The sequence below is a fragment of the Oncorhynchus nerka genome, linkage group LG23 (assembly GCF_034236695.1).
Source record: "Oncorhynchus nerka isolate Pitt River linkage group LG23, Oner_Uvic_2.0, whole genome shotgun sequence".
Taxonomy (NCBI): domain Eukaryota; kingdom Metazoa; phylum Chordata; class Actinopteri; order Salmoniformes; family Salmonidae; genus Oncorhynchus; species Oncorhynchus nerka.
The window spans coordinates 19,690,265-19,712,742 of NC_088418.1; the positions used below are offsets into that span (position 1 = coordinate 19,690,265).

General features: G+C 43.9%; 1 protein-coding gene across 2 annotated transcripts in view; it reads right to left on the reverse strand.

Annotated features, from left to right (window-relative positions):
• Positions 1–946: 946 nt before the first annotated feature.
• LOC115106415 (zinc transporter ZIP11-like) overlaps positions 947–22,478 on the reverse strand; it is a 136,074-nt gene continuing 114,542 nt past the window's right edge. For both annotated transcript variants that reach the window (XM_029629128.2, XM_029629127.2), the window contains exons 8-10: positions 4,898–4,996; positions 3,651–3,809; positions 947–2,557 (exon numbers count right to left, since the gene is read on the reverse strand). In XM_029629128.2, the coding sequence (XP_029484988.2) occupies positions 2,479–2,557; positions 3,651–3,809; positions 4,898–4,996 (337 nt within the window). In that variant the 3' untranslated portion in view covers positions 947–2,478. The remainder of the gene's footprint in view (positions 2,558–3,650; positions 3,810–4,897; positions 4,997–22,478) is intronic.

Here is a 22,478-nt window from a genome sequence, read left to right on the forward strand (position 1 = left end):
GATTTGTCTGTATTTGGCCACATTCATTGTTCTCTCTATCCTTAACAGTCTCCCAGTCCCTGCCGCTGAAAAGCATCCCCATAGCATGATGCTGCCACCACCATGCTTCACGGTAGGGATGGTGTTAGACAGGTGATGAGCTGTGCCTGGTTTGACCACATAATATTTTTGCCTTATGATCTGTTTTTCACTTGCCTTTTTGCAAACTCCAGGCGCGCAGTCATGTGGCTGTCTCTCAGGAGTGGCTTCCGTCTGTTCACTCTCCCATTAAGCCCAGATTGTTGAAGTGCCGCAGAGACTTGTCCTTCTGGCAGGTTCTGCCATCTCAACCAAAAAACTCAGTATTTCTGTCAGAATGGTCATTGGGTTCTTGGTCACCTCATTGCCCGGTTGCTCAGTTTGGTCATACGGACAGCTCTAGGTATGGGTAGTTCAATATTTTTTAATATGCCAATGATGGAGATCACTGCTCTCTTGGAAACTTTCAACACTCAATTTGGGAGTGTAGTAGCAAAGGGGAGTGAATACTTATGTGAATGAGACATTCCTCTATTTCATTTTCAATAAATGTGCAAACCTTTCTAAAAACATGTTTTCACTTTGTCATTATGGGGTATTGTGTGTAGATGGGAGAGATTTAAAAAAAAAAATTACACATCAGGCTGCAACACAACAAAATGTGGAATAAGTCAAGTGGTATGAATACTTTCTGAATGCACTGTATCGTGTTTTTATACATATCTCCCAATGGCATCAAAGCATGATTTACAAGAACCTTTAAGTTATTACATATCTTTTCAGTTAGGCTTAGACCCTGTGCAGTAAGAGCACAGTTGCATTTACGGTAAAGGTCTACAGTACAATATGTTAATGATTCCAGTGAATCGTGAGTCAGTGACTGAACCAGGGTTGACACCTCTAACTAACAACGGAGAAAAACGCATAGTGGAATCAGTTTTGGTTTATTACATCATCACCACATCTCTCTCCATGACACTTTTCCTTGGGAATGGTTCTATCCAGGCCCCGCCAAGAATAGAATCAGGCAGGGAGACCTGAGGGGTATACCGCGACGCAGGATCAATGAGTTAGCCAGCTAACTTGGATAAACAACCCAAAATAACTATTGCTTTTCTGTTTCATTAAGTAATCTAAGCTAAGATATGTGTTTTTGGTTGAGTTAAATCAGACCATGCCCGTTTCAGGCTAATCAAACACATTTAAAAAATAATAATTTATGTAAGTTTACTGGCTAACTCATTGATCCTGCTTTGTAGTATACTCCTCAGGGTTCATTTCAATCAAGCGTGTCCGAGTAAGAGTGCTGATCTAGGATCATTTTTTACTTTTTTAAATCACAATTAATAAGATTACATGAACGGGGGGGGGGCTGATCCTAGATCAGCACTCCTACTCTGAGACGTTGTCCCATACATAGCTGTAAGGCCAGGAGGTCTGCAGTACAATAAGGCCAGAGGGTTTAGAAGCCCCCACCAAACTCCAGCAGTACAGTACAGTTCATGAACATACAAATGAACAAGCAAAAAGGAGGTTGCATCTGGGTTGTGTAGCTAGCATTGCATTTGGCTAGCTGCAATATCGCTCTTTTCACAAACATGTCGTATTAGTAATTATATGTAATTTCACCTGTAATGATAACTGAATGTCATATTATAATAACGCAATACGAATGGAATGTGTATGCCGTAGTTGAGAAAAAGATAAGGAGAAGCTAGCTGTAAAATGTTGCTATTCACATTCTCTTCATCCACACCACATTCCCTTCATCCAAACACACACAATGGCCAGCCTGAGGTTGATAGAGAATGTATGCGAGAAAAAGCTAAATAAAGCAAGGAAAAAACAGACGGAACCACTTGGTCATTTAAATGTTTGATAATTGAGGAAGAAAAAAACATTCCATCCTGAATGAATCAGGGTGTGCACAATTTGTAAATACATTACATCGTTATCCGAGCAAAGATCCTTCTCAAGGATCAGGCAAGCCGACACATTCAGCTGGTTATTTGTGACATATCTGTAGACACAGATCCCTGTGTTTCCTTCAGTGACCATAACTAGCCTTCAAAACACAGTCTTGAGGTCCAACTGTGGAGTGGGCTGACACAGCTGGAGCCAAAATGGACTTAGCCCTTAGAGGTGTAAACCCAATTACACACACACACTCCATAAACATCTATTCAAAATCAACTATACATTTTTCATACATGGCTGTCTCAGTACCAGTCTAAACTAGTCATACAAACACCACTTTTCAAGTATCATCACATTTTATAATAAGGATCCAGTATCCCAAAAAGCAACAACCAAATTCACAAAATGTCAAAATAAAAATAAATACAACAAAAGCAAGCAATTAGAGAAGGCAGATTTGGTCCCTTTTTTCCCCAAGGTCTGGCGATTAGCCGTGACATCATTCTGTGACATCAGCGAGGTGTTCTACGTGGAGGTGAGGCCTCAGCCCAGCCCAACGTCAAGTGACATCATCACTACAAAGCCCAGGATGGAGGTCCAGGAAGCCAACTTACCGTTCCCACTTCAAGACAATATACATGGACAGTGTTAATCAATGTTGGTGTATTTATACAGTACTTCAATCATATACAATACATTGAGACACAGAGATAAGCCGAGCACATGGAAATCTGTCAGGTTACTAAAACACACACACAGACCCTAAACATGCTAGCAGGCACACACTTCACAGTGACAGTGGACCCACACAAGTCAAAAGGACAGCTCGTTCCCTGTCTCACTTCTTAAAGAAAACAACACGCCCAGGGTTGTGAAAACCAGAACATTCCAGGGGGACAGTGTCGTTGCTCCGCTCCCACTCTTCCTCCTCGCGACTAACACAAAGACAGCAATTGATCTAGTCCAGCTCAGAGTCACAGAGCTATGAACAACTACTGTACGCACAGAGTTGGAACCAGGGTAGAAAAATCTGTTAATGGACAGTATCAGTCAAAAGTTTGGGCACACCTACTCATTCAAGGGTTTTCCTTTATTTTCACTATTTTCTACATCGTAGAATAATAGTGAAGACATCAAAATGATGTAATAACACATATGGAATCATGCAGTAACCAAGCATTTCACTACACTCGCAATACCATCTGCTAACCATGTGTATGTGATCAATACAATTTGATTTGATTTGAAAAAGTGTTAAACAAATATAAATATATTTTATAGTTGAGATTCTTCAAAGTAGCCACCCTATGTATGGATGACAGTTTTGCACTCTCTTGGCATTCTCTCAACCAGCTTCATGAGGTAGTCACCTGGAATGCATTTCAATGAACAGGTGTGCCTTGTCAAAAGTTAATTTGTGGAATTTCTTTGAAGCATCTAAACTGTAAAATATCATTTGATTTGTTTAACACTTTTTTTTTGTTACTACTGGATTATATATGTGTTACTTCATAGTTTTGATGTCTTCACTATTATTCTACATGTAGGAAAAAAAAAAAAACTCTTGAATGAGTAGGTGCATCCTAACTTTTGACTGGTACTGTATTACTAGGAAATATTGTTCCAGTGTTTTCTAAAGGGTTGGACATGGACTAAGCCTTGACTAAGACATGGGTTAGGAGAGCACAGTAAAAAAATAACCTCTCTCTACACACCTGAGTTGAGCCTCTGGGATGATGTCATCAACCACCACATACACCATAGCTCCTGCAGCGAATGCCAGGGCGTACGGTAACAGTGGTTCTGCCAGCACCACGGCAACAGCTCCTAGCAACCCGGCGATTGGTTCTACCATTCCACTGAGCTGTCCGTACCTGAGAGAGGAGTTAGTCAAAACCCTAGATAGTACCCTTTATGTCATTTGCTGTCAAACAAAAACAATTATTTTAATATACAGTTTAATATACAGGAAGTATTCACACCCTTTGACTTTTTCCGTTACAAAATGGGATTAAAATGGATATAATTGTCATTTTTGGTCAACGATCAACACAAAATACTGTAATGTCAAAGTGGAAGAAAATGTACAACATTTAGGAAAAAAATGTATGAAGAAATAAAAACATCTTGATTCGATAAGTCTTCAAAGCATCCCATCATCTGGTGAGTCTTCTGCCCTCCACAGACAGGGGGTTAAGGGACTGTACGGGGCTCTGCCTGGCTAAAACTAGAAACTATTCCTGGAGATACAAGGCTGATTTGCCCCAAACATAACGCTTTGTATTCAGGACAAAAAGTTAATTTCTCTGCCAATTTGTTTTGCATTATTACTTAAGTACCTTGTTGCAAACAGGATGCATGTTTTGGAATATTTGTTTATTCTGTTCCAGCTTCCTTCTTTTCTTTCTGTCGTTTAGGTTGGTGCTTTTTTTTTTTTGCACATCTACCAATTGGTGCCCTTCTTTGCGAGGCATTGAAAACCTCCCTGGCCTTTGTGGTTGAATCTGTGCTTGAAATTCACTACTTGATTGGGGGACCTTACAGATAATTGTATATGTGGGGTACAGAGATGGGGTCATTCAAAAATCATGTTAACCACTATTATTGAACACAGAATGAGTCCACGCAACTTATTATGGGACTTGTTTTTACTCCTGAACTTATTTAGGCTTGCCATAAAGGGCTTGAATACTTGTTGATCAAGACATTTCAGCTTTTCATTTTTAATGAATATGTAAACATTTAAACAAACGTAATTACACTTTTACATTATGGGGTATTATGTGTAGATCAGCGCCACAAAATCTAAATTGAATCCATTTTAAATGCAGGCTGTAACACAACAAAACATGGAAAAAGTCAAGGGGTGTGAATACTTTCTGAAGGCCCTGTGAGTTAAGGTGCAGAGAAACAGTGATGATCATGTGGAGATACTGTTTGGATATTAAGAGTTGTTACTCACCAGAAGGCTTTCCATGTGGACATCCCTGCACCTCGCAGAGGGAGGCTCACCGCAAGGCCCTCTGGGAAATTCTGGATCCCTATGCCAATGGCCAAGTTCCTGTGGAACACATGATAACACTTTAGAGGACACCACTTCTTAGATCATTGTCTGATGGCCTTTCAGATGACATTTCTGATTGCCATTACCCTAATCAATGGGTCGCTCATTGACATTGGTTTAGAGGTCTAAATGGGAGAGATTCCAGAGCGTCGAGTTTGCATGTGAAGCATTACATTCACTTTAACCTCGCTGCTTCAATAGAGTTGGAGATGTATCGTGGCTACGTGTGGTAGACGTCTGGTTGGAGGGTGGGCGGGTGGTTGGTTGGTTAGCGAGGAGGAAACTGTATTTGAATGATGTACAGTACATAACATGGGGGGAAACTGTGTTATTTTGCTGCTGGCAGTTTCCGGGGTCAGTTAAAAGGCAGTAGTGCTCAGTCTAAAGAGTCAACACTGGAGGAGATCGCCATCACAATAAAACCGCAGACTATGGATCGGGGCTCATTCTCAGGACAGGAAATGACTTGGAAACAATTGCTAAGGAGACACACGAGGAGTCAGTTGGATATGAAGAGTTGGGAGAAAATGCATACTGCTGAACAATTAGAAGAGAAGAAACTCAAATCTATTCAAAACAACAACACAGCACTCATGTCACCCCATCCTAGGCCCTCCGGAGCATCAATAAACTGAGGCTAACAGCACACTCCTGTCCACACTATTAGCAGCCAGGGTGGTAATTCAAAGACATGCTCATAAGTGGTGTTAGTGCTCCTCGCACTCCACTGCATCCTTGTCGGACCGCATCAGTTCCCAGGGGGCAAAGAACACAGCAACACCACACACGGGTGTGTTTGGGAGGAACGTTTTAAGTTTCCTCTCTCCCTGTGAACCACTGTAACAGGCACAGAGTCAAGAGCCTGCCCCTGGAGAGAGAAGATTAATGACAGCTAGTCACGGAAAGGTTTACAGCAGTCACTGCCTAGGGGAGGGGGGGGGGGGAGACAGAGAGAGAGACAGAGAGAGAGAGACAGAGAGAGAGAGATGTGTTTTCAACATGCTAGAAAGAGTGTTTCTGTGTCAAGGAAAGAATGGGGATACAATGACAGGGAGAGAATCCATAAAAAAATGAAGAGAAGGCTGGAGTATAGAACGAGGGAAGTACGACAGAGAAGAACATCTGGGCCGCATGAGACAGAGAGAGGAGGAAAAAGAAAGAGGAAAAAGTGGATAGAAGAGACGAAGGAATAGTCTGGAGAGAGTGAGGGAGTAGACCCTGTGGGGTGTGGTTGAAGTGAACCCAGTCACTGGTCACATGGGGGCTGTGTTGGCAGGAAACACCTTTGTATACAGTACTATTTCATAAATCTGAGCTACATTTCCCCATTACAGCACAGCAGAACAGGGATAATGCAGCATAATGCAGTAATAGTAAGTTGCATGCTAGGCTAGTAGACCAAACCCTACGGGCTAGGCTACTATACACAATACAGTTAGGCTAACAAGGATATGACCATGGGGGCAGCCATTCTGGATGGGCCACATGACCATTGGATTGTGTAACAACAATCACCTGGAGAGAGAGAGAGACAGAGGCAGACCAAAGAGAAGGGTGGAGTATTGGAACGAGGGAAGGATGGCAGAGAGAAACATCTGGGCCGCATGAGAGAGGAGACCGAGAAGGAGGAAAAATAAAGAGAAAAGGGATAGAAAAAGGAGGTCAGGAAGTCCTGAGTGAGTCAGGGAGACCCTGTGCCTTTGGTGTGGTAGAGGTGAACCCCAGTCACCCAGTTCTGTTTTCACTGCTCATCACATGGGGGCTGTATTGGCAGGAAACACCTCCTTAAACAGTACTAATTAATACATGTGAGCTACATTTCCCCATTACAGCACAGCAGCATTTCATGGCAGCTATGTTTGTTCAGCTGCGGCATCAGGACAGGACTGGCCCAGAACAGATGGAACCACGCCTGTCCAGTCCTCAGTACTGAGGGAGGGAGAGAAAGAGAGCGAGAATGAAGAGAATGAGAAAGAGATTTCTGTCTGTAATAGAGCGAAATAAAGCAGGTATTGCACAGTGGTAATACATTAATAGCGATGTTGTGCTTTGGCCTGCTAGCCTAGCTAGCTAACTTACTGGTACTGCAATAAGCTGCTAGTTGGCCCTGTTCATATGGTGTGCTTGGTTATCCTCTGCATATAGTGTGCTTTTCCATTGTGCTATGGTTATATTAGGCTATGTTAGCCTGCTAGCCTTAATAACGTAACACAGCATAACATAGCACATAGCTATAACGTAACACTGTATGTAGCAGCATATCATAGCACATAGCTATAACGTAACACTGTATATAGCAGCATAACATAGCTATAACGTAACACTGTATATAGCAGCATATCATAGCTATAACGTAACACTGTATATAGCAGCATATCATAGCACATAGCTATAACGTAACACTGTATATAGCAGCATAACATAGCACATAGCTATAACGTAACACTGTATGTAGCAGCATATCATAGCACATAGCTATAACGTAACACTGTATATAGCAGCATAACATAGCTATAACATAGCAGCATATCATAGCTATAACGTAACACTGTATATAGCAGCATATCATAGCACATAGCTATAACGTAACACTGTATATAGCAGCATATCATAGCACATAGCTATAACGTAACACTGTATAACATAGCATAGCATAACACTGTATGTAGCACATACGTAACACTATATATAGCAGCATATCATAGCTATAACGTAACACTGTATGTAGCAGCATATCATAGCACATAGCTATAACGTAACACTGTATGTAGCAGCATATCATAGCACATAGCTATAACGTAACACTGTATATAGCAGCATATCATAGCTATAACGTAACACTGTATGTAGCAGCATATCATAGCACATAGCTATAACGTAACACTGTATATAGCAGCATATCATAGCTATAACGTAACACTGTATGTAGCAGCATATCATAGCACAGCTATAACGTAACACTGTATATAGCAGCATAACATAGCTATAACGTAACACTGTATGTGGCAGCATAACATAGCTATAACGTAACACTGTATGTAGCAGCATAACATAGCTATAACGTAACACTGTATGTAGCAGCATAACATAGCTATAACGTAATTGTCACGCCTTGGTCATTATATTTTGTGTTTTTGGTATATGTTTGGGTAAGCCAGGGTGTGACATGGGTTTATATGTTGTGTTTCGTATTGGGGTTTGTAGTAATTGGGATTGTGTTGATTAGGGGTGTGTCTAGTTAGGCTTGGCTGCCTGAGGCGGTTCTCAATTAGAGTCAGGTGCTTCTCGTTGTCTCGGATTGGGAACCGTATTTAGGTAGCCTGTGTTCACGTTGTATTTCGTGGGTGATTGTACCTGTCTTTGTGTATTCACCAGATAGGCTGTATAGTTTCACGTTCCGTTTGTTGTTTTGTATCTCACAGTTATTTCATGTATCGCTATTTCCTTTATTAAAGCACATGAGTAACCTACACGCTGCATTTTGGTCCGACTCTCCTTCACCATTAGAAAACCGTTACAGAATCACCCACCGTAAACGGACCGAGCAGCGTGTAAACTGGCAGCAGCTAAAGGACGACGTTATGGACAGCAGAAGTATGGAGTATACTACGTGGGAAGAAATCGACAGGTGGGCGGCCGACCCAGAGCGAGTGCAGGAGCCCGCCTGGGATTCCCTACAGCAGTGCGAAGAGGGCTACAGGCTAATGGAGTCAAAAAGGAAAACACGGCGACGCAGAGCAAAAACCGAAAGTAACGGGGGAGAGCGCAGAGAGAGAGTGGCTGAGTCAGGAATCAGACCTGAGCCTACTCTTCCTGTTAATTGTGAGGAGCAGCAATATAAGGACTTCTGGTCTTGGGAGAGGATCTTAGACGGAAAAGGACCCTGGGCGCAGCCGGGAGAATATCGCCGTCCCAAGGAGGAAATAGAAGCAGCTAAAGCGGAGAGGCGCAGGTATGAGGAAGCAGCACGGCGACTCGGTTGGAAACTGGAAAGTCACCCCAAAAAATGTATTGGGGGGAGGCTAGAAGGGAGAATAGTTATGCCAGGTAGGAAACCTGCGCATACTCCCTGTGCTCACCGTTGGGCTAGAGAGACCGGGCAGGCACCGTGTTATGCTATGGAGCGCACGGTGTTTCCAGTGCGGGTGCAGAGCCAGCTGCGACACATACCAGCTCTTCCTATTGGCCGGGCTAGAGTGGGCATCGAGCCAGGTAAGCTTGGGCAGGCTCGGTGCTCAAGAGCTCCAGTGCGCCTGCACGGTCCGGTCTATCCAGAGCCACCTCTACACAACAGTCCTCCGGTAGCAGCTCCCCCGCACCAGGCTTCCTGTGCGTGTCCTCGATCAAATACCACCAGTTCTAGCACCACGCACCAGGCCTTCAGTGCGCCTCGCCTGTTCAACACAGCCAGAGCCTTCCTTCCCTCCTACGCTGTCGGAGTCTCCCGCCTGTTCAGCGCAGCCAGAGCCTGTCTCCTCTCCTGCGCTGCCGGAGCCTCCCGCCTGTTCAGCGCAGCCAGAGCCTGTATCCTCTCCTGCGCTGCCGGAGCCTCCTGCCTGTTCGGAGCAGCCTGAGCTGCCAGTCTGCAGAGATCTGTCAGTCTGCCAAGTGCTGTCAGTCTGCATGAAGCAGCCAGATGCCAGTCTGCCCAGCGCCGCCAGTGCTCCCAGTCTGCCCAGCGCCGCCAGTGCTCCCAGTCTGCCCAGTGTCGCCAGTCTGCCCAGCGCCGCCAGTCTGCCAGGATCCGCCAGAAGTGCCAGACAACCAGTCTCTTCCAGATCCGCCAGACAACCAGTCTCTTCCAGATCTGCCAGACAACCAGTCTCTTCCAGATCTGCCAGACAACCAGTCTCTTCCAGATCTGCCAGACAACCAGTCTCTTCCAGATCTGCCAGACAACCAGTCTCTTCCAGATCTGCCAGACAACCAGTCTCTTCCAGATCTGCCAGACAACCAGTCTCTTCCAGATCTGCCCGACAACCAGTCTCTTCCAGATCTGCCCGACAACCAGTCTCTTCCAGATCTGCCAGACAACCAGTCTCTTCCAGATCTGCCAGACAACCAGTCTCTTCCAGATCTGCCAGACAACCAGTCTCTTCCAGATCTGCCAGACAACCAGTCTCTTCCAGATCTGCCAGACAACCAGAATCTTCCAGTTCCGCCAGCCAGCCAGGATTTACCGGAGCCTACTACCTGTCTGAGCTTCATCTCAGTACTGAGCTTCCTCACAGTCCCGGGCTTCCCCTCGGTCCCGGGCTTCCCCTCGGTCCCGGGCATCCCCTCGGTCCCGAGCTGCCCCTCTGTCCCGAGCTGCCCCTCTGTCCCGAGCTGCCCCTCTGTCCCGAGCTGCCCCTCTGTCCCGAGCTGCCCCTCTGTCCCGAGTGGCTCCTCAGTTATGTGGGGATCTGGGTGAGGACTATTAGGCCATGGTCGGCGGAGAGGGTGGATTATCCCAGGACGCGAAGGGGAGGAACTAGGACATTCATGGAGTGGGGTCCACGTCCCGAGCCAGAACCGGCACCATTGACAGACGCCCACCCGGACCCTCCCTATGCTCTTGAGGTGCGTCCCGGAGTCCGCACCTTAGGGGGGTTCTGTCACGCCTTGGTCATTATATTTTGTGTTTTTGGTATATGTTTGGGTAAGCCAGGGTGTGACATGGGTTTATATGTTGTGTTTCGTATTGGGGTTTGTAGTAATTGGGATTGTGTTGATTAGGGGTGTGTCTAGTTAGGCTTGGCTGCCTGAGGCGGTTCTCAATTAGAGTCAGGTGCTTCTCGTTGTCTCGGATTGGGAACCGTATTTAGGTAGCCTGTGTTCACGTTGTATTTCGTGGGTGATTGTACCTGTCTTTGTGTATTCACCAGATAGGCTGTATAGTTTCACGTTCCGTTTGTTGTTTTGTATCTCACAGTTATTTCATGTATCGCTATTTCCTTTATTAAAGCACATGAGTAACCTACACGCTGCATTTCGGTCCGACTCTCTTTCTTCCACAAACGAAGAACGCCGTTACAGTAACACTGTATATAGCAGCATATCATAGCTATAACGTAACACTGTATGTAGCAGCATATCATAGCACATAGCTATAACGTAACACTGTATGTAGCAGCATATCATAGCACATAGCTATAACGTAACACTGTATATAGCAGCATAACATAGCACATAGCTATAACGTAACACTGTATGTAGCAGCATATCATAGCACATAGCTATAACGTAACACTGTATATAGCAGCATAACATAGCTATAACGTAACACTGTATATAGCAGCATAACATAGCTATAACGTAACACTGTATGTGGCAGCATATCATAGCACATAGCTATAACGTAACACTGTATGTAGCAGCATATCATAGCACATAGCTATAACGTAACACTGTATATAGCAGCATATCATAGCACATAGCTATAACGTAACACTGTATATAGCAGCATAACATAGCTATAACGTAACACTGTATATAGCAGCATAACATAGCTATAACGTAACACTGTATGTGGCAGCATAACATAGCTATAACGTAACACTGTATGTGGCAGCATAACATAGCTATAACGTAACACTGTATGTAGCAGCATAACATAGCTATAACGTAACACTGTGTGTAGCAGCATATCATAGCACATAGCTATAACGTAACACTGTATGTAGCAGCATAACATAGCTATAACGTAACACTGTATATAGCAGCATAACATAGCTATAACGTAACACTGTATGTAGCAGCATATCATAGCACATAGCTATAACGTAACACTGTATATAGCAGCATAACATAGCTATAACGTAACACTGTATGTGGCAGCATAACATAGCTATAACGTAACACTGTATGTAGCAGCATATCATAGCACATAGCTATAACACTGTATATAGCAGCATATCATAGCACATAGCTATAACGTAACACTGTATGTAGCAGCATATCATAGCACATAGCTATAACGTAACACTGTATGTGGCAGCATATCATAGCACATAGCTATAACGTAACACTGTATATAGCAGCATATCATAGCACATAGCTATAACGTAACACTGTATATAGCAGCATAACATAGCTATAACGTAACACTGTATGTAGCAGCATAACATAGCTATAACGTAACACTGTATGTAGCAGCATAACATAGCTATAACGTAACACTGTATGTAGCAGCATATCATAGCACATAGCTATAACGTAACACTGTATATAGCAGCATAACATAGCACATAGCTATAACGTAACACTGTATGTAGCAGCATATCATAGCACATAGCTATAACACTGTATATAGCAGCATATCATAGCACATAGCTATAACGTAACACTGTATGTAGCAGCATATCATAGCACATAGCTATAACGTAACACTGTATGTGGCAGCATATCATAGCACATAGCTATAACGTAACACTGTATATAGCAGCATATCATAGCACATAGCTATAACGTAACACTGTATATAGCAGCATATCATAGCACATAGCTATAACGTAACACTGTATATAGCAGCATAACATAGCACATAGCTATAACGTAACACTGTATATAGCAGCATAACATAGCACATAGCTATAACGTAACACTGTATATAGCAGCATAACATAGCACATAGCTATAACGTAACACTGTATATAGCAGCATAACATAGCACATAGCTATAACGTAAAACTGTATATAGCAGCATAACATAGCACATAGCTATAACGTAACACTGTATATACCAGTGCTATAACCACTGTGTAATACCTGCTCTATTTCTGTCCATTACAAAAAAACAGTAATAGTTGACATTGGCAATATGCAGGGACCACTATCACTTCCACTTCTCATTGCCAATGTTGTATGTGCCCGTTAGGCGCAAAAGTGTGTTCTGTACATCTGTCTCCTACTGGTCATTCAGCCTTCTAACCCAAGGCCCCAGGCCAATTGTTCTATTCTAAACTGACACATCTTTCAAAGACAACCAACCAACCAACCAACAGGTGGCACTCTTTTTCAGTATTAAAGGTACAATCTGCAATATTTACAACTGTTCACTTTATTTATTTTTTACATTTATTTAAGTAGGCAAGTCAGTTAAGAACAAATTCTTATTTACAACGACGGCCATGTTCAGGGAAGAACGACAGATAGTTTTACCTCGTCAGCTCGGGGATTTGATCTTGCAACCTTTCGGTTAGTAGTCCAATGCTCTAACCACTAGGCTACCTGCCGCGTCAATGGTCATCTCATCTCAGTGATTGGTCTGTTTGAAACCTAAACAACATTGTTTTAGACTATTACATTATTTATAACTAAAATAATTTCATTATAAAAATATAACCACATCACAGGGACCATATTGTTAACACTGGCGACAATTCTACCAGACAAAAATATATCGACAAACTGTGCAAAGAAATTAGTAGATAAGTTACTAAAGAACAGTTGCAGATTTCTCAACGTCTTGGACAGCATCGGTTGAAATGACTTGCTACGTGGCTAAACTTATCTGACCAAATGTTCTCTCAAATCTTGGGCTTTAGTTGAACAAAAAATTTTCCATGATGAACCGGTCTCACGTAGCTCTACCTAGGATGTGTGTGTGCGTATAAAGACCGGGACTGAGCATCATCAACTGCATCATATCTGAAGAGGCATTGTTTCAGAATGAAGGGTGCTGTAGCTCTGCTGGTGTTGCTGTTCTGTCTGTCTGGGTCACGGGCTCAGGGAGGGAGTGGATGGCTCAGAGAGAATGACATCACTCAACAGGGTCACAGCACAGGCAGAGAGAGCACAGTGAGTGGAGTTCAGTGCGCAGAGGGACTGAAGCTACTGTCACGACCGACGAACGCACACCCACCGGACATGACTGCTTGACTGAGGTGCAGAAGCTGAGAGAATATGTCCTGAAGCTGAAAGAATTTGCGCTGAAGCTGAGAGATATCGTTTCAGAGGAGCGAGACAAGCTGTGAGTTATGGAGGCAAGAACGACAGCAACCGAGGGCTAGGTAGAGAAACTAAAGAAAGAGAATGCAGGTAACTCATTTCTCCTTACTGGGTGTATGAACAAGATTTTATATAGACTGTCAAAATGAACGGCTTTCGTTTCCATTAACGGCTTTTGTTTCAGGCCAAGGATCTGAACTGTCAGCCATGGGCGCCAGAGTGACAGCCAGCGAGAGAGAGGTGGAGGAGCTGGAGAAGGGAGATGTGGTGTACATGAGGCTCCCCTCAAAGAACCAGCTCTTGGATAGTGATTATAATCACAATATCTTTAGTGGCTTCCTGCTCTTCCCTATGTGAGAACGCCAACTGCTGTAATGGTCTCAGGTGAGTCTGTACTGTAACACCCTCTTGGAGACCCAACGCTCCTCTTACTACAACGAATAAAGCATTAAAAAGCAATAATACAGTGTATGTGTTATTCCTTTACAAATGCATGGTTTACAAATACTAAAGTAAAACAACTTGGCTCATAAGGCTCTTTAAGTTATATTTTTCCAGAATCAATGGGACTATAATATCATTCATTCATTGATATGACCATTGAAGAGTTGTAGATATCTTTAAGAGTGCCACCTGTTGGTTGGTTGGTTGTCTCTGAAAGAGGTGTCGGTTTAGAATGGAACAATTGGCCTGGGGCCTCGGGTTGGAAGGCTGAATGACCAGTAGGAGACAGATGTACAGAACATACTTTTACACCTAACGGGCACATACAACATTGGCAATGAGAAGTGAAAAGTGGATGTGATAGTGTTTTTTGTAATAGACAAATAGAGCAGGTATTGCACATGGGTAAAAGTCTAATAGCGATGTACTATGTTATCATTCATTTAGGAATAGTGTACAAACATTTAAAAAAATAAAAAACATGATATGCATTTCGAATATCCGGATAACCATATTTTAGGGGGGATATTATTGGAATAGCGAAATCATTTCAAATGCCTGACCACTACGTCCGAGTCTTCCCTGTGTGAGAACATTCTGAATGCGCAATGAATGCTATAATGATCTCAGGTGAAAAGTCTGTATTGAAAGACCCTCTTGGAGATCCAAACGCTCCTCTTGCTACTATTAATTAAACATTTCAAATCAATTATACTGTGTGTGTGTGTGTGTGTGTGTGTGTGTGTGTAAATTGTTCACAAAAACAATGTGTACAAAAAGTTAAACAATGTATTGTAACATGGGGTATGAGAATAAGGTACACAACATGACCAAATGTATGTGAACACCTGCCAACATCTCATTCCAAAATCATGCACATTGATATGGAGTTGGTTCCCCTTTCCTGCTATAACGGCCTCCACACTCTTCTGGGAAAGATTTCCACTAGATGTTGGAACATTGCTGTGGAGACCTTCTTCCATTCAGTCACAAGAGCATTAGTGAGGTCGGGAACTGATGTTGGGCGATTAGGCCTGGCTCGCAGTCGGTGTTCCAATTCATCCCAAAAGGGGTTTGCTGGGGTTGAGGTCAGGGTTCTGTGCAGGCCAGTCAAGTTCTTGCACACCGACCTTGACAAACCATTTCTGTATGGACCTCGCGTTGTGCACAGGAGGGATTGTCTTGATGAAACAGGAAAGGGCCTTCCCCAAACTTTTGCCACAAAGTTGGAAGCACAGAATGATCTGGAATGTTGATGAATCAAGGAATGTTTTTTTGCTCTACTGAAAGTGATTTACTTTGAAAACTTGACTGCTGATATACACAACTTTGGTGGATTTTATTAAGAGTGGACGAATGTACAAAACACCAAAACAATGTGAGTGTTGTATTACTCATGTGATCAAGTGAAAAGTTGCACATTAAAGGCCCAGTGCAGTGAAAAATGTGAATTGCCTGCGTTTTATATATACTGACCAAAAATATAAACACAACATTCAACTATTTCAAAGATTTTAATGAGTAACAGCTCATATAAGAAAATCAGTCAATTGAAATAAATAAATTAGGCCCCAGTCTATGGATTTCACCTGACTGTAAAAACAGATATGCATCTGTTGGTGACATATACCTTTATAAAAAAAAGTAGGGGCGTGGATCAGAAAACCAGTCAGTATCTAGTGTGACCACCATCTGCCTCATGCAGCGCGACACATCTCCTTCTCATAGAGTTGATCAGGCTGTTGATTGTGGCCTGTGGAATGTTGTCCCATTCCTCTTCAATGACTGTACAAAGTAGCTGGATATTTTTAGCTTTCAGGAATTGTGTACAGATCCTTGCAACATGGGGCTGTGCATTACCATGCTGAAACATGAGGTGATGGCGGAGGATGAATGGCACGACAATGGGCATCAGGATCTCGTCACAGTATCTCTGCGCATTCAAATTGCCATCGATAAAATCCAATTGTGTTCATTATCCGTAGCTTATGCCTGCCAATACAATAACTCCACCGCCACCATGGGGAACTCTGTTCATAATATTTACATCAGCAAACCGCTCGTCCACATGTTGCCATGCAAGTGGTCTGTGGTTGTGAGTCCGGGTTGGACGTGCCTCCAAATTCTCTAAAACGATGTTGGAGGCGGCTTATGATAGAGAAATTAACATTCAATTCTTTGGCAACAGCTCTGGTGGACATTCATACTGTCAGCATGCCAATTGCGCGCTCCCTCAAAACATTTTAGAGTGGCCTTTTATTGGCCCCAGAACAAGGTTCACCTGTGTAATGATCACACTGTTTAATGAGCTTCTTGATATGCCACAATGAATTATCTTGGCAAAGGAGAAATGCTCACTAACAGGGAAGTAAATACATTTGTGCACAAATTAGAGATCTCTTATTTATTTATTTTTATTATTATTTATTTTTTTTACCCCTTTTTCTCCCCAATTTCGTGGTATCCAATTGTTGTAGTAGCTACTATCTTGTCTCATCGCTACAACTCCTGTACGGGCTCGGGAGAGACGAAGGTCGAAAGTCGTGCGTCCTCCGAAACACAACCCAACCAAGCCGCACTGCTTCTTAACGCAGCACGCATCCAACCCGGAAGCCAGCCGCACCAATGTGTCGGAGGAAACACCGTGCACTGCACCCAGCCCGCCACAGGAGTCGCTGGTGCGCGATGAGACAAGGATATCCCTACCGGGCCAAACCCTCCCTAACCCGGATGACGCTAGGCCAATTGTGTGTCGCCCCACGGACCTCCCAGTCGCGGCCGGCAGCGACAGAGCCTGGGCGCGAACCCAGCGTCTCTGGTGGCACAGCTAGCGCTGCGATGCAGTGCCCTAGAACACTGCGCCACCGGGGAGCCTGCCACACATATTGAGAAACACCCACAGTACACACACACCAATATACAAATCTATCAATCTAAGCCAGTCAGCATGCAGCAAGCTTAAAGTGACAGTGCTACTCTCCAACCCCTCTCATAGTTGCTACATTAATCGACCTCCAGTGTTAGTCCTTGGGGATCTCTCGCTCAGTCGTCCTACAGTTCACTGTAGAGGCCCCCTCAGCCCTCACACACCGCTAGGCCCTCAGCAGTCTGGAGCGCCACACAATGTCCTCTGACATCCCACCCAGAATGACATTGACACTAAGGGCCTTCACGCTCACTGTCTTAGAACCGACACAGAGTCTGAAATGAGTACACCATGTAGGGAATAGTGTGCTATTTGGGACAATGTCACCGCCTGCCTGTCTACCTGACCTGGTTCACTTTCACTGGGCTTCTAGTCACTCTTCTTCACCCTCCTCCTTTTCTCCTCGCACACACACACACACACACACACACACACACACACACACACACACACACACACACACGCCATTGGATGGCTGTCTAAATTATCTCAGCCCAGTCTATAGAAGTGTTATGCCCAGCACTGGGAACTAACAGAATTGGCTGAGGGGCCTGTCAGGGGGAGACTGTACAGTACACTGAAAATCTACTGCCAGACACACAAGTCCTCCTTAAAATAATGCCGTTGAGTGACTGTGCAAATTTGTTATAAGCAGTGTGAATTACAGCGTATCAAACATCTGTCAGCTGCTTTAAGAGGGCCTGAGTGCCATAGTGGAACCTGACTTCATAAAGACACTATTCTTGTGCTGGGTGAGAGAAAGAGAGCCGAGTGGTTAGTGAAGGAGTGAAACACCATGCACACCAACACCCTATACCTCCCTCTCATTGACATCTCATTGACATCTGTAATTATGGCAGGATTTGGCTGCACTCCGGCCCTCATAGCCACCTGTGTGTGTGTGTTTGTTTGTGTGTGTGAAATGGCATAGGGGACGATTCAGTTCAATTGGCTGACACAACACAGTGCAAGCTCCGCCCACCACTGCCACCTCCGATAGAAGAGCCCGGATGCAGCGAGTCACAATGGCTTTGATCTCTGCTCCAGGAAAAACGTCCAGCTAACAGGAAGAACATGAGCTCAATGTTACAGAAATATCAAAAGGTTTTCACAGTAAGGCATGATTCTGTTTTGATTCCATATCTCATGCCAAATAGTATAGTACTTTTTCCATATTGGGTTCATTATGACAGCTATATTATGACTGAAAACAGCCAATTTCTGCCCTGGCCAATCCAGGAGGCGAGAGACAGAGGCAGAGAGAGAGAGGCAGAGAGAGAGAGAGAGGGAGGCAGAGAGAGAGAGAGGCAGAGAGAGAGAGAGAGAGAGAGAGAGAGAGAGAGAGAGAGGCAGAGAGAGGCAGAGAGAGAGGCAGAGAGAGGCAGAGAGAGAGAGAGAGGAGAGGCAGAGAGAGAGAGAGAGAGAGAGAGAGAGAGGCAGAGAGAGAGAGAGAGAGAGAGAGAGAGAGGCAGAGAGAGAGAGAGAGAGAGGAGAGAGAGAGAGAGAGAGAGAGAGAGAGAGAGAGAGAGAGAGAGAGGCAGAGAGAGAGAGAGGCAGAGAGAGAGGCAGAGAGAGAGAGAGAGGCAGAGAGAGAGAGAGAGAGAGAGGCAGAGAGAGAGAGAGAGAGAGGCAGAGAGAGAGAGAGAGAGAGAGAGGCAGAGAGAGCAGAGAGAGAGGCAGAGAGAGAGAGAGGCAGAGAGAGCAGAGAGAGAGAGAGAGAGAGAGAGAGGAGAGAGAGAGAGGCAGAGAGAGAGAGAGAGAGAGAGAGAGAGAGAGAGAGAGAGGCAGAGAGAGAGAGAGAGAGAGAGAGAGAGAGAGGCAGAGAGAGAGAGGAGAGAGAGGCAGAGAGAGAGAGAGAGAGAGAGGCAGAGAGAGAGAGAGAGAGAGAGGCAGAGAGAGAGAGAGGCAGAGAGAGAGAGAGGCAGAGAGGCAGAGAGCAGAGAGAGAGAGAGGCAGAGAGAGAGAGTGGTGCTAAACCCACCGAGCTCAGAGGGGCTCTCTGCTGGGGAGGGCCGGACCTCTGCAGACCCCAGAGGACTGAGCCAACAGCACAGGAATGCTGTGGTTTGGACCACTGTGTGTGTGTGAGTGTGTCAGGGTTCCTGTTAGGAAAATGTGGCACCGGACATTTGACCAGCAGCATTTTAATTTACCGGAAGTTTGACAAATTTACCGGACCCATATGCATTGGGGTGCGTAACCTGATTATGGCATCCAGACACAGTGCTCAGAACGACATAAGATGAATTACCACAATCTAAATGTAATTTAACAGAACATGCAAGTCAAGGATGCAGTGGTATATGTCCTTTTTACCGAATTCTGATGCTCACTATGAAGATGTTAGAATAACTGTCCACATTGACTTTTCCCCAGCCGACGAGACGAGCAACAAACAGAAGAATCACTAGCCTATGTCAATCTACGATCCCCCACAGTAGAAAAGTTGACCTCTTCTATTGGTCAGCTTGTCGTTCTGGACTGGTTTCCTGATAGGGAATGAACATAGGCTTACGAGTGTTTTAACGATGCATCTTTCCTACAACGGCCGAAGACGTAACATGCATTTCCCAAAACACAACGCAGAGAGAACGTTTGCTAAGTGCTTCGTTGGAGCATGTGTCAATACGGTACTGGTTGTATGAATCGAAAGAAAGGGAGCGCTGCTCTCGGATCAGCTTTCTCTCCTCAAATCTTTGGCCGGCATAAGATTGAGCATTTTAAAGTGCAATGTTAATTATGAGGATTTTTGGAAACAGCTCAGAGATTTAACGATGCTCCTACGAAAGGTTCTAACGATGAACTTAGCCTTAAGATGACTTTGGGAAACCGGGCCCTGTGCAAGAAATAGACTGAGACAGATGTGGAACGATAGATCCCCAAATTCAAACAACCAGTACATCAAACTAACTTCAAAAATAATTGAGGCTGAGGCAATACATCCGAAACATTTAGCAAAAATTTTTGATAAACAAATATTTCTTCACATTATAGCTATGCAGCAATGCACGCACGGCAGGAGGCTACACGCAAATGTTCGTTCCATAATGTAATTAGCGGAAAACACCATTGTCAAAAAGCTCACTCCCCCTGCAAGCGGTTTCATGTGACAGTTGAAAATATCTGTTTGAAATGTTGAAAGATGGGAGATCTGAAGACGCAACAGCTAGCATGGGTTGCTAATATGACCAAAATGGTGCCTTTGGCTACTGGACAATGAAAGAAAGAAAGCGGATTTAAAAACAATAGAACATGATAGAAATAGGCTACTTATTTCAATGGCACAAGTCTTTATAAAATAATTGCCTCCACGTATATAGAAATGGATTTTGTCTCGGCTACTTTGAAACAAGGTAAGACATGCATGGTAATATGAAGTTAAACGTTCAGGTTTCGAACAATTAAGTATATGTTTGCAAAATGCTTATTGCCTTCAGCTCACATTGCAAAGTGGTGATTGACGCACTAAAGCCTGCGTATCGCTGCTTCAATTACCAGTTGAAAAATAAAAATAGCAGTTATTTTTAATTCATGGCCATCAAAACCTATTTTAACACGTAACTGAGTTTATAATGGTTGCACAATAATTGGGCTTATAAAAGAATGTCTCACTCCAGCAGGAACAGGAACATGCAACACCTCTCAAACTAATCTCTGATCTGTATTCGTTGCACATGTAAAAAATAAGATGCATTACGACAAAATAAAATACACACGCACCAATTTAGCTCCTAAATTATGCAAATGTACCTATAGACCAGGGATCGACTAGGTTCAGTATCAGAACAATTTTTTATTGAGCGGATGGTCGGGGTGCCGGAACATAATTACAAATCATTTGTAGACTGCAAATTGACTGCAAGAAGACCAAACAGATATATTGTTTCACCAAAATATAATAATTTCAAACCTTGCTTAGATTCTCTATTATACGTGGGAATAGTTGAGAACAGTTTTCCTAAATTAAAATCACTTGGAACGGATTCTTGGTGTTTTTACAGTCTTATGTCCAACAATGAAAATTCAACAACAACAAAAAACTTAGGGGAGCAAATAAAAAACCCGCAGGCCACATTCGGCCCGCGGGCCGCAAGTTGGGGAACCCTGCTATAGACCATGTGTCAAACTCATTCCAAGATGGGCAGTGTCTGCGGGTTTTCGCTCCTCCCTTGTACTTGATTGATGAAATAAGGTCACTAATTAGTGAAGAACTCACAGTGCCTAGTTGTCTAGGGCTTAATTGAAAGGAAAAAACAAAAACCCACAGACACTAGGCCCTCCATGGAATGAGTTTGACACCCGATAAACATGACAGCTCAAATGCATTTACATCAATTATAATTTATTGGCTTTTCATTTTGGTGATCTTCCAAAAATCCGGCTAACAGAAACCCTATTGGACTGACTGGGTCTGCTGCAGTGACAAAGACTTTCTTGATTTTCCTGTCCGGGTTGGCGCCCCGCCTTAGGTTCGTGCCGTGGGGGAGATCTTCGTGGGCTATACTCGGCCTTGTCTCAGGATAGTAATTTGGTGGTTGAAGATATCCCTCTAGTGGTGTGGGGGCTGTGCTTTGGAAAAGTGGGTGGGGTTATAACCTGCCTGTTTGGCCCTCTCTGGGGGTATTGTGTCTCCCGACCCCTCTTGTCTCAGCCTCCAGTATTTATGCTGCAATATTTTGTGTCGGGGGGCTAGGGTCAGTCTGTTATATCTGGAGTATTTCTCCAATCTTATCCGGTGTCCTGTGTGAATTTAAGTATGTAAGTATCTAAATTTAAGAATTTAAGTATTTAAGTATCTAATTCTCTCTCTCTCGGAGGACCTGAGCCCTAGGACCATGCCTCAGGACTACTGGCCTGATGACTCCTTGCTGTCCCCAGTCCACCTGGTCATGCTGCTGCTCCAGTTTCAACTGTTCTGCCTGCACCTATGGAACTCTGACCTGTTCAAGGACATGCTACCTTGTTCCAGACCTGCTGTTTTCAACTCTCTTGAGACAGCAGGAGTCGTAGAGATACTCTGAATGATCGGCTATGAAAAACCAACTGACATTTACTCCTGAGGTGCTGACCTGTTGCACCCTCTACAACCACTGTGATTATTATTATTTGACCCTGCTGGTCATCTATGAACATTTGAACATCTTGGCCATGTTCTGTTATAATCTCCACCCGGCACAG